The sequence below is a fragment of the Cryptomeria japonica genome, chromosome 4 (assembly GCF_030272615.1).
Source record: "Cryptomeria japonica chromosome 4, Sugi_1.0, whole genome shotgun sequence".
NCBI lineage: Eukaryota > Viridiplantae > Streptophyta > Pinopsida > Cupressales > Cupressaceae > Cryptomeria > Cryptomeria japonica.
Window position 1 is genome coordinate 3,141,023 of NC_081408.1, and position 13,244 is coordinate 3,154,266.

At 28.9% G+C, this 13,244-nt stretch overlaps 1 protein-coding gene across 1 annotated transcript; it reads right to left on the minus strand.

Moving 5' to 3' along the window:
- Nucleotides 1-2,002: 2,002 nt before the first annotated feature.
- LOC131064537 (dehydrin Rab16D) lies at nucleotides 2,003-8,306 on the minus strand. Its single transcript, XM_057998686.2, has 2 exons — nucleotides 7,900-8,306; nucleotides 2,003-2,266 (listed from the first exon to the last, which is right to left on the minus strand). Exons 1-2 carry the CDS (start codon nucleotides 8,203-8,205, stop codon nucleotides 2,111-2,113), a joined length of 462 nt encoding a protein of 153 aa, XP_057854669.2. The 5' UTR covers nucleotides 8,206-8,306; the 3' UTR covers nucleotides 2,003-2,110.
- Nucleotides 8,307-13,244: the final 4,938 nt, after the last annotated feature.

The following is a 13,244-nucleotide window of genomic DNA, read 5'->3' on the forward strand; positions in this document are numbered from 1 at the left end:
CACTCTTTTGAAAAATTGGTAATACATATTATTTCATTATATAGATTTTTCCCAAATTTGGTTGTGACAGTGATGAATAGATATCTTTGAATTCATGTTTTTTTTATTGTGAGTATGTCTAATGACATCAATGAGATCTATTAACGACTACTACCCTATTATGATTATAGATAAAAAGAGATGTGTTTTGCTTAATCTCTACAGGTTCATTAAATTTATACAACTAGCAAGAATAAAAACTCTTCCCTGATAGATGAGAATCTTTGGATTCTTGTTTACATTTCAATTGTGATAACAATGAATGAATATCTTTGAATTCATGAATATTTTATTAGATTCGTGAATTATACAAAGATTCTTGTTTACATTTCAATTTTGATAACAATGAATGAATATAATCTTTGAATTCATGAATATTTTATTAGATTCATGAATTATATTTTATTGTGAGTATACTTGAACGAATATCATCTGTGAATTCATGTTCATATTTTATTGTGAGTATTCTTAAAGATATCAATGAGAGCTCTTCACCAAAAAAATAATAACTCTTTGCCCAAAAAAGAATAAGAACTCTTCGCTAATAGATGAAAATATTTAGATTCTTGTTTAGTTTTCATAATGTAATGTCTATAGAGTTTTGTGATATTAAACCATAATTTATGAAATTAATTAAAATAATATATTGCATTGATTTTTGTGTATGCATGCCCTTGTAGTATATTAATATACGATGTTGTATTTTCATGCATGCAAGCCTTAAGCCCTTATGATATATTGGTATAGGAAGGTAGAGAGTAATATATTAGTATAGGAAGGTACATTTTCATGCATGCAAGCCCTTGTGAGAGAAAGTAGACAAAAGAGTGTGTGACTTGAGTGAGGATATATTAGCATAAGTAGGTATATTTTTATACATAGTCCTTAGTAATATATATTGGTATAAGAAGGTAGAGAAAGAGTGCATGGCTTAGTGAAGATGTATTAATATAGGAAGGTATAAAGTCCTTAGTAATATATTGATAGAGGAAGAGGTAGAGGAAGAATGTGACTTTGAGTGAATATATTAATGAGGATAGAATTTCAAATGAAAAGCAATTGTGAATAAAAAATTATATGTAACTCATAATTTTGAAGTCCAAAATGTTTTTATTTTTTATTTTTTTATTCTTATACATAACTAAATTGTTAATATCAAATGTATGAGAATTAATATAAGTCATATGGTAAGAAAACTATTACCCTAATTTGTTTTTTTCTTATTAAATTTATGATGATTAATATAAGGCTGGCTTGAATGTAATTTATGTGATAATTTGATTCATATTTCTTATTAAATTTATGATGATTAATATAAGGCTGGCTTGAATGTAATTTATGTGATAATTTGATTCATATTGTCATTTGTACTAAAGGGATTGTAAAACTTTTCTAAACTAATTTGTTTTTCTAGTAATTAACGTAATTCATAATTAATATTTGAGGGTTGTCAATAAATTCAAATATTATAGTGTCAATTGAACCCTCTCATAAATTGGGATTTCTACCTAGCTCCTAGAAGCTTGTTCATTGGACAATAACACAATTATCACTTTTGATTTCATAATATTCTGACTTGAAGAAGAATGCAAATACAAAAATGATTGAAGTCAAAGTGTGCTTCATGGCATCGATGTACAGAGTACATAAAATTCATGGTAGTGCTTAGAAATGCATTAGAAACAACATAGTATTTCCTCCATAGCAATTCTTCCATTGTTTATTTACAACATTGAAAATAAAAATTTGAATTTAGCAGTAACAACTCAACCTTGCAATTTTACTCGGGGACTGAGCCTGCCTGCAACTCTTCTTCACATATACCCATAATTTCCTTAGCATATTAATACTTTATACTGCCTTTGGGGGAAATAAAAAAACACTTAAACTTTTTATCAAACCGATTTATATGTACAACAAAACTCTATTAATGCTAGTATAAAGTAATACGAGTGGTGGGCAGTAGAAGAAATACTTAAGAGCTTTATTTCTGTTCATTGGCAGCAAATGCAGACATGATATAAGCATTATCATTGTACCCATGAAGACCAGTTATTTAATAACAAATTACTTAATGCCCAAATAATCCATGTTTCTTTTCCTCACTCGCATACTTTTCTCCTTCCTCATTTTTATTACGACGATGTCCAGGCAGTTTTTCTTTGATCTTCTCTTTAAGACCCTTCTTCTTTCGCCCTCCTCCTTCTTTGTCCTCCTCATCACTTGACTGAGTTACACACAGTAAAAAACAATACCATCAAACCTCTTTATGAACTATTGAACACTGAAACACAAACAAAATAAAATTATAAAAGACAATACTTTGCACAATCCGGCTTTTGGATTTAATGTAATTGTGTTTATTTCTTTTAATTGTGTTTATACTTGATGATGGAGAGTGAGCTAGAGAAAAAAACATCAATTTTTGTTTCTAGTTCTAGCTCATTATCTTGACGATGGATCATGATATTTCGAAATGTTTTGAAAAGATAAGCACAATTAAATCTAGAGACATTTTGAAAAGACAAACACAATTGAATCTAACTTATCAGATCATAGAATTTCAAAATGTTTTGAAAAGATAAACAAATGCTCTATAGCTAATTATCTTGAAGATAGATTATGGAGACATTTTGAAAAGATAAATACAATTGAAGCTAAAAACATTCTTACTAGATCATGGAATTTCAAAATATTTGAAAAGATAAACAAACATTCTTTAGCTTATTATCTTGAAGATAGATTATGGAGATGATAGATCATGAAATTTTGAAACATTTTGAAAAAAAAAGCACAGTTAAATAAAGAGACGTTTTGAAAAGATAAATATAGTTAAACCTAGAAACATTCTTACTAGATCATGAAATTTCAAAATGTTAAGATTATGGAGACGTTTTGAAAAGATAAATACAATTGAACCTAGAAACATTCTTACTAGATCATGGAATTTCAAAATATTTGAAAAGCTAAACAAACATTCTTTAGCTTATTATCTTGAAGATAGATTATGGAGATATAGATCATGAAATTTTGAAAGAGACGTTTTGAAAAGATAAATACAGTTGAACCTAGAAACATTCTTACTAGATCATGGAATTTCAAAATATTTGAAAAGCTAAACAAACATTCTTTAGCTTATTATCTTGAAGATAGATTATGGAGATGATAGATCATGAAATTTTGAAACATTTTGAAAAAACAAACACAGTTAAATAAAGAGATGTTTTGAAAAGATAAATACAGTTGATCAAACCTAGTAACATTCTTACTAGATCATGGAATTTCAAAATGTTAGAAAAAATTTTAAAAAAACATTCTTTAGCTTATTATCTTGAAGATAGATCATGGAGAAGATAGATAATTGAACTTTTGAAACATTTTGGGAAAAAGAAAACACAGTTAAATATAGAGAGACGTTATAAAAAGATAAACACGGTCAAATCTAATTCAGTAGATTATGAAATTTCAAAACATTTTGAAAAGATGAATATAATTAAACCTAGAAACATTCTCTAGCTTGAAACACTTTTCATATTCATGGTTGAAACGCTTTGAAAAGATATTCACGGTTGAAACGCTTTGAAACATTCTCACAGTTGAAACTAGAAACATTCTCACGGTTGAAACTAGATTACTATCCTGAAATTTTGAAATGTTTTGAAAAGATAAATGTAGTTAAATCTAGAAACATTCTCTATCTTATTATTTTGAAAACAAATTGCAGATAATGGAGACGATAGATCATAACATTTTGAAAAAATATGCACAATTATATCTAGATCATTGAAATTTTAAAAATAAGATTAAAGATTATGGAATAGTTTTTTTTGAAACATTTTGAAAAAATATACACAGCTAAATTTAGATAATGAAATTTTGAAACATTTTAAAAACATATACACAATTAAATCTAGAAACATTTTCGAACATGAATTGTGGAGATGATGAATCATGAAATTTTGAAACATTTTGAAAAGATATACATAATTAAATCTAGAAACATTCTCTAGCTTACTATCCTAATTACAATCCTGGAAGCTTAAGGAATTTCGAAAAGTTTTGAAAAGATAAACATAATTAAATCTAGAAAAGTTTTGAAAAGATATAGATAATGAAATTTTGAAACATTTTAAAAAGATATACACAATTAAATCTAGAAACATTTTCGAACATGGTTTGTAGAGATGATGAATCATGAAATTTTGAAACATTTTGAAAAGATATACATAATTAAATCTAGAAACATTCTCTAGCTTACTATCCTAATTACAATCCTGGAAGCTTAAGGAATTTCGAAAAGTTTTGAAAAGATAAACATAATGAAATTTTGAAACATTTTGATGGATTGTGGAGGTGATGAATCATGAAATTTTGAAACATTTTGAAAAGATATAAATAGTTAAATTTAGATGATGAAAAATTGAAAAGATATAGAGTTAAATTTAGATAATGAAATTTTAAAACATTTTGATGGATTGTGGAGGTGATGAATCATGACATTTTGAAACATTTTAAAAAGATATAAATAGTTAAATTTAGATGATGAAAATTTGAAACATTTTAAAAAGATATACACAGCTAAATCTAGAAACATTCTCTGGCTTACTATCTTGAAGATGGATTGTGGAGATGATGAATCATACACAATTAAATCTAGAAACATTCTCTCGCTTACTATCTTGAAAATGGATTGTGGAGATGACGAATCATGAAATTTTGAAACATTTTGAAAAGATATACACAATTAAATCTAGAAACATTCTCTGCCTTACTATCTTGAAGATAGATTGTGGAGATGATGAATCATGAAATTTTGAAACATTTTGAAAAGATATAAATAGTTAAATATCTAGAAACATTCTCTGTCTTACTATCTTGAAGATAGATTGTGGAGATGATTGAAGATAGATTGTGGAGATGATGAATCATGAAATTTTGAAACATTTTGAAAAGATATAAATAGTTAAATATCTAGAAACATTCTCTAGCTTACTATCTTGAAGATAGATTGTGGAGATGATTGAAGATAGATTGTGGAGATGATGAATCATGAAATTTTGAAACATTTTGAAAAGATATAAATAGTTAAATCTAGAAACATTCTCTAGCTTACTATCCTAATTACAATTTTGGAGTTAAATTTAGACTAGTTTTGAAAAGATATAAATAATTAAATCTAAAAACATTCTCTAGCTTGCTATCCTAATTACAATTCTAGATTCTCTAGCTTAGGGAATTTTGAAAGGTTTTGAAAAGATAAACATATTTAAATCTAGAAAAGTACAAAAAAGATAAACATAATTAAATCTAGAAAAGTACAAAAAAGATAAACATAATTAAATCTAAAAAAGTTCTCTATTTTTTTTATCTTGAAGATAGATTATGGAGATGATAGATCGTTAAATTTTTGAAAAGTTTTGAAAAGATAAAAATAATTAAATCTAGAAACATTATCTTATTATCTTGAAGATAGATTATGGAGATATCTAGATCGTGAAATTTTGAAACATTTTGAAAAAATAAACATAGTTAAATATAGAGATATTTTGAAAAGATAAAAACGGTTAAATCTAGTTCACTAGATTATGGTATAGAGACGTTTTGAAAAGATAAACACGGCTAAATCTATTGGAAATGATAGATCGTGAAATTTTGAAACATTTTGAAAAGATAAACACAGTTAAATATAGAGATGTTTTGAAAAGATAAACATGACTAAATCTAGTTCACTAAATTATGGTATAGAGACAGTTTGAAAAGATAAACATGGCTACTAAGAAATTTTGAAACATTTTGAAAAGATAAACATAGTTAAATATAGAGATATTTTGAAAAGATAAAAACAGTTAAATCTAGCTCACTAAATTATGATATAGAGACAGTTTGAAAAGATAAACATGGCTACTAAGAAATTTTGAAACATTTGAAATTATAGAGACATTTTGAAAAGATAAACACGACTAAATCTAATGGAAATGATAGATTGTGAAATTTTGAAACATTTTGAAAAGATAAACACAATTAAATATAGAGATGTTTTGAAAAGATAAACACGACTAAATCTAGTTCACTAAATTATGGTTTAGAGACAGTTTGAAAAGATAAACATGGCTACTAAGAAATTTTGAAACATTTGAAATTTTGAAACATAATCTAGTTCCATCTAATTTTAGGACTTGACTGGAGCCCCCAGCCCCCGCCCAATTCGGCTGGGGTATAGAGACATTTTGAAAAGATAAACATGGCTACTAAGAAATTTTGAAACATTTGAAATTTTGAAACATAATCTAGTTCACTAAATTATGGTAGAGAGACATTTTGAAAAGATAAACACGGCTAAATCTAAATTATGGTATAGAGACATTTTGAAAAGATAAACATGGCTAAATCTAATGGAAACGACAGATCGTGAAATTTTGAAACATTTTGAAAAGATAAAGACAGTTAAATATAGAGATGTTTTGAAAAGGTAAACACGACTAGATCTAGTTCACTTAATTATGGTATAGAGACAGTTTGAAAAGATAAACGTGGCTACTAAGAAATTTTGAAACATTTGAAATTTTGAAACATTTTGAAGAGATAAACACAGTTATATATAGAGATGTTTTGAAAAGATAAACACGACTAAATCTAGTTCACTAAATTATGGTATAGAGACGGTTTGAAAAGATAAACATGGCTACTAAGAAATTTTGAAACATTTGAAATTTTGAAACATTTTGAAAAGATAAACAGAGTTAAATATAGAGATATTTTGAAAAGATAAAAAGAGTTAAATCTAGTTCACTAAATTATGGTATAGAGACAGTTTGAAAAGATAAACTAAATCTAGTTCACTAAATTATGGTATAGAGACATTTTGAAAAGATAAACATGGCTACTAAGAAATTTTGAAACATTTGAAATTTTGAAACATTTTGAAAAGATAAACATAGTTAAATATAGAGATATTTTGAAAAGATAAAAAGAGTTAAATCTAGTTCACTAAATTATGGTATAGAGACATTTTGAAAAGATAAACACGGCTAAATCTAATGGAGATGGTAGATCATGAAATTTTGAATCATTTAAAAAAAAAAATACAGTTAAATATAGAAATGTTTTGAAAAGATAAACACAACTAAATCTAGTTCACTATGTTATGGTATAGAGTCATTTTTGAAAAGATAAACACGGCTAAATCTAATGGAGATGGTAGATCGTGAAATTTTGAATCATTTTGAAAAAATAAATACAGTTAAATATAGAAATGTTTTGAAAAGATAAACACGACTAAATCTAGTTCACTATATTATGGTATAGAGTCGTTTTGAAAAAATAAATACAGTTAAATATAGAAATGTTAGAGTCGTTTTGAAAAAATAAACATGGCTACTAAGAAATTTTGAAACATTTTTTAAAAGATAAACACATGTTTTGAAAAGATAAATACGGCTAAATCTAGTTAACTATATTATGGTGTAGAGACATTTTCAAAAGATAAACATGGCTATAAATCTACTTCACTAGATTATAGAATTTCAAAATGTTTCTAAAAGATTAATATAGTTAAATCTAGAAACATTCACCAGTGATAATGATAGATCGTTATATTTTGAACAAAATATAAATACAGTTAAATTTAGTTACTAGATTATTTAATTTTAAATTTTTTTCAAAAGATATACACAATTAAATTTAAAAATACTGTACTATCCTGACTATTATCCTGACTATCAATCAGGAAATTTTGAAATATTTTAAATATTTTAAAAAGATAAATACAGTTGAATCCAGAAACTTTTCCTGTCTTTTCCAAAAAAGACATGGGACCATAAACATAACTAATAAATGTACAACAAACTAGAGACAACTTACAGAGCTGGAGCTGGAATCACTGTGCTTGTGATGGAGTTTTCCAAGCAATCCATGGGACTTCTCTTCCCTATGTATATCATGGGGCTTGGCAATCCCATAGGTAGTTTCTTCACAATAAGTAGCAGTTGGAGGAGCGTGGTGATTCTGAGCTCCTTCATAAGTATAGCCCTGTGGGCTAGCATGGTGAAGCTCAGTTTTACCATAACCATATCCCTGCTCTGTGTAAGGACCAGGCTGCCCATGGCTTCCTTCCTCATGCTTCTTTCCAAACATTCCAAACAGACCTCGGTCCTGCTGATCAGCCATGATTCTGATAAAGATAAAACACTATGTAAAATGTATTTCGTAGGATCCTATAAATCACAGACTGTCTGATTAAAACAGAGTGAATTGCTGAGATAAAAGGTTATCTGGGCTCCAAATATATAGATTGTTAGAACTTTGTATACTTGGCAAGTGCTAAAGTGGTGGCAATCTTATAAGCTTACACGTAAAAGTATGGTTGAAAGCAGATGAGATATGGTATGTGGCACGTTTTGTTAAGATAATGACTAAGATCGTGCCTGTTGTAACGTGGAGCGTTTGGAGAGTAACGTGAACGATGAGTGTTGATGATGAAAAGTGGTGAGCGTTTTAAGATGGTATGTTAAAAGTTTATCTAGTTTTTTAAATTAAGAGGAATTGAGAGTTTAGTTTTGAGTTTAGTTTTATTTTTTCATAAAAAAAAATTTGAGTAATTTATAATAGATTTTTATTTATATAATAGATAAATTAGGAGTTAATCTCGTATTGTAAAGTTATCGAATAAATCTACTTTCGAGTTTGGTTTGATTTTTTTACAATTTTGTGAGCAATCTGTAATAGATTTTTATTTATAAAACAGGTAAATTAGGAGTTGAACTTGTATTGTAAAGTTATCTAATGAATAAATCTATTTTTTTTGGTTAAAATAGGACACTCTAAATTTTGATTATTGAGGTGGTTCATTCAAAATCATATTAATAGTGAGTGGCTTAAATCACACACACTAAGCTTTGACTTTTAGACTTAAAAGTGTTAAACACTCGAAGTGATGGTCTTATCAAAGAAGCTAGTGTAATTTCAGATAAGTCGCCTAAGTAAGTCAAATATTAGAATGTGATATTTAAACCAAATAAAGTATTAATAGTCTTATTAGTTATCTATTTAAAAGTTTTAAAAATCTAAAGTTTAGAGAATGTATTTATAATAAATAAATAGATAAGTGTCAATGTTATTTGTAAGTAGAATTTCTTTATTAATTTCATATGATTGAGAAATTTAGCACCTAAAAAAATTATACATTTAATAAGTTAAAATAACATGACATTATAAGACATAGATTCATTCAAGGAGTTTGAAAATTATCCTTCAATGTAAATATCAAATAATTCAATGGTCAAATGGTTAAATGGTCAATGGTAAATTTGATTGTCCTCAAAGTTTTAGGAAAAAAATACCTCTAAATATCAAGATAAAGTTAAAGTTGTACACCATTAGGTACACATTTTTTTAATCAATGAATTTTATTCTTTATCAAACCTTACTCCTAAAAATTGAATTTATTATTAATGTCCACAAATACCTACAAAGAATAATGAAATTGAAAATAAAGACTAGTACAATAAATTAAGAGAAAGCATACTCTCTAATCAAAATAAAATAAAATAGAAATATGTAAATAATAAATATAATCAATACGAAGTAGTGCAACACAAAATATAATTATATTTGCTTTAGCATGTGATTGTTTTTTTAAATATATATTTAGTCACTAAAATTTTAATTTATATCTCACACTACTATTTCAATTTCTTTAGCCACAAATTTTCCTAGTAAATTGTCATAGAGGAGATTCAAGAAAATAGGGCGGTAATACATTAATGCAAAATGGTGAAGAAGGAAAAATTGGTATATTTTTTTTGCTACCCTAGAGAAAAGTTCCTCTTTGAGAGAATTAAGAAGTGAAATTATACATATCCATGTATCCTTAATAGTCAACAAAGATGTAGTTGTACTCCAAAATACTGTTTAATTGGTAGGGTTTTGGGTGGTTCTTGGAGTAAAGCAAAAATAATCAATTGGATCGATAGTAGTTGGGAGAAACTTGTAGCAATTAATATCCTACTAGAACACATCATTCTGGTTGACTTTGATCAGAAGGTGGATAGAGATGCTATTCTGAAAAAGATTCTTGCATAGCACTTTGGGGATTTATTTGTATATACATAAAAATGGACTCCAAATTTTGATCCTAGAGTGATGACCCCTTTTGATGACCCTTTTTGGATTAGATTGTATAACCTACCTTCTCAATAAATTTGCATAGAGATTATTTGAGCCATATTGGAAATAGTGATATGGGTGATGGATATTCTACACTTTATACCTAAATCTAATTAATATCTACTAATAAATTACCCATTTCAATCCAAATGTACATTACAACTAGGGTTTGTATTCAAAATATTTAAATCAAGGAGAATTTGTTTTTTAAGATGCAATGGCAGATCGCACTCTAAATTTGTGTGTACATATGTAACCCCTCATTAAAAAAATGGATCTGAAAGAAACAAACTGTGATTAATTTGAAAGTGGTTTCTTTGGAAGGTAGAAGCATTTCAAGTGCTTTTGCCCACTTCAACCCCAAGGAAACTTTTCTTAAGGAAAATGTAGATCTCACTATCTAGATACAAAAAGTGTTGATCATAGAAGTAAGAAAAGGTCTATGTCAACAACGATTATAATGACCGATGCCAAATTGGGTGGAGATTCCTTCTTCGATCAGGTTATTGAAGAAGATGTTCTATACTTCAAAGACATAAGGAACATAAGCCATTGTGTAGTTAAAGTATTAAACTCTAGCCCTATGAGGATCAAAATAGGCCACAAAACGAATAGATAGAAAGGGAGGAGGATACTTTTCTCCATTAATATACCTAAATCAATTCTTATATGTTGATAGATCTATGAAGATTCTCACATGGAATGTTAGGGGCTTAAACACACCTAATAAATAGTACATGATCAAGCAACAAATAAAAAACCAATTGATTGATTTAGTTCTCATACAATAATCCAAGCTCTCCTCCAAAGAAGCAGATAATTTCATTAAACATTTCAATAGATAGAAAAGCCTCTTTAATGAATTTACTAGTGCATTAGGTGGCATTGGCATTATATGGAGACCTAATAAAATATTAGGGGAACCACATACTCTTAACAACAAATTTGATGAAGGATTCGATTAGGAGTCCTACCTCAAATATGGATTTTTGCATTTACAATATGTCTGAAGCAACTAAAACTACAAACAAACAAAAAAACTTTGGGAGGCTCTTAGCCACAATCTTTGGTTGGCATTTGACAAACTCATTAGGGTACAATATTTTAATGCAATCTTGGATCCCAGCGAAAAGGTTGGGGACATTGGCCAATTGGGTCAAACACATGTTCATTTATCCTCTTTTGTGCATACAAACAATTTAATCAATATCATTTTGTATAATGGGAAGTTTACTTGGACCAATCAACAAGGTGGTTTCACTAATATTGTTGGGAAATATACAAGGTCAATACCAAATATTGTGAAGACCAATCTCTATCCAATAAACCAATCAATGAATGATATATAAGGCTTGGACAACGTATCAAGGTTAATAATCCTATTTTATGTGAATTTATAATAGAAAATACTAAAGAATAACATCACCATAAGATAGCAGTAATGCCAAATAAATCGGCAACATAAAGACACCACATAACATAGGATTTACATGGAGAAATCTTTGCAGGAAAAAACTCCACGAAGAAGAGAGGCCAAGTATGCATCATCAACAATAAATGTGATCTTACAATACATTCATTGTCATTGTCCCCTTTGCCTCCAACAAGGAAACACCTCTATAGCTATGAACAACCTCTGTATGCCTCCCACATATCCTTATTCCTGCAAAGCAACTCTATGTTCAATTGTTCTTCATTTTCGTACATTCTACATCCAAGAGTCGAGTTTATAGAATGGCAAGAGCTCCACAACCACCAGCAAAGGTTTCCAAAGAAGGATCTTAATTCCAAGTGATCACAACCCTTGGATTGCCTCCATGGAAGCTAAAAGAACATTATTTTTGGCTCCAATAATTTCCCTCCAACTTGGGTGCACCCAATCTTGCAAGATAAACATAACATTAGTGTAATAAATAACGAAATACTAAGAGACACTTGTTGCCTCTTCCAAGCCCCCAATTGGAGAAGAACAAAGTTCACTCATTTGTCTACTTCTTAAGCCATTAATTACCTCATCATAGGCACCCACAATTGGGAAAAATAATATTAAATAATTATCTTCATTGTTGGAATCCAAGAACACTGAGAGTGGGGGGTGAATCAGTGTTTTGCCGGTATAATCAATTTTAACCTTATTAACAATGCAATTCAGTAACCGGTAAACATAGAAGAAAGTAACAACAAATAATAACAATGCAACCACAAGAGCATACACCATAACACAAATATTTATACGTGGAAAACCTCAAAGAGGAAAAACCACGGTGGGATTGGTGACCCACAATATCTATCCATTGGCCAAATGAATAAATATTACAATAGGGGCATGCACATGCAGGAAGGCCAACAGCCTAGAGTGCACTGCTCATCACAAAAGGAGCCTCATTGACTACAAACACAAAATATGGATTTACACACAAAATTCTGAACTTAGGAAGTGCATCTTCTATGCTAGATGAGTTCTGGTTAAAGCACTATCTGTACCAGTTTCCACTGTGTCCTCCCTTATCGGTAACTTTCTTCGCTTCCCAAACCTCTAAAACAATATCCAGGACCGACTATAGAATGTTATATTCGCATACAATCAATCAATATCACTCGCACAAGATTACATGTCTATATCTCTTGTTGGCATTTGCACAAAGATTGCATTGATGAACTATTACATTGTCATTGATGTCAATTGTAACCGGTAATGATATTGTAATAATATTGTTTTGCAACCAGTGAGTGAGCTAGTGAACGAAACCGGTATTACTAGAGAACAAGTGAGATCAACCAGTAACCCTACCTGTTGATGTGCCAAACCCTAACTGATGGAGCTTGGTGAATCGGTTGTATTGGTTTATGATCAAATGATTAACAATAATGATTATGCCACGTATGCATGTTATGTGCAGAGTTTCAAATAGTTTTTGGTGTGTAGAGACAGCAGTTTTATCTTGGGAATTAGCGAGTACATTGCATGTAATGGAAACTGCATGATGAGTTAAAGAGTTCGATGAAGCAGTCACAATGATTGCTATGTAATCCAATGGTCA

Coding starts and splice junctions, on each gene's coding strand:
- LOC131064537 (XM_057998686.2), bottom strand. CDS start 8,205: ATGGCTGATCAGCAGGACCGAGGTCTGTTTGGAATGTTTGGAAAGAAG. Junction 2,267..7,899: donor GTGATTCCAGCTCCAGCTCT/GTAAGTTGTCTC, acceptor TGTGTAACTCAG/TCAAGTGATGAGGAGGACAA.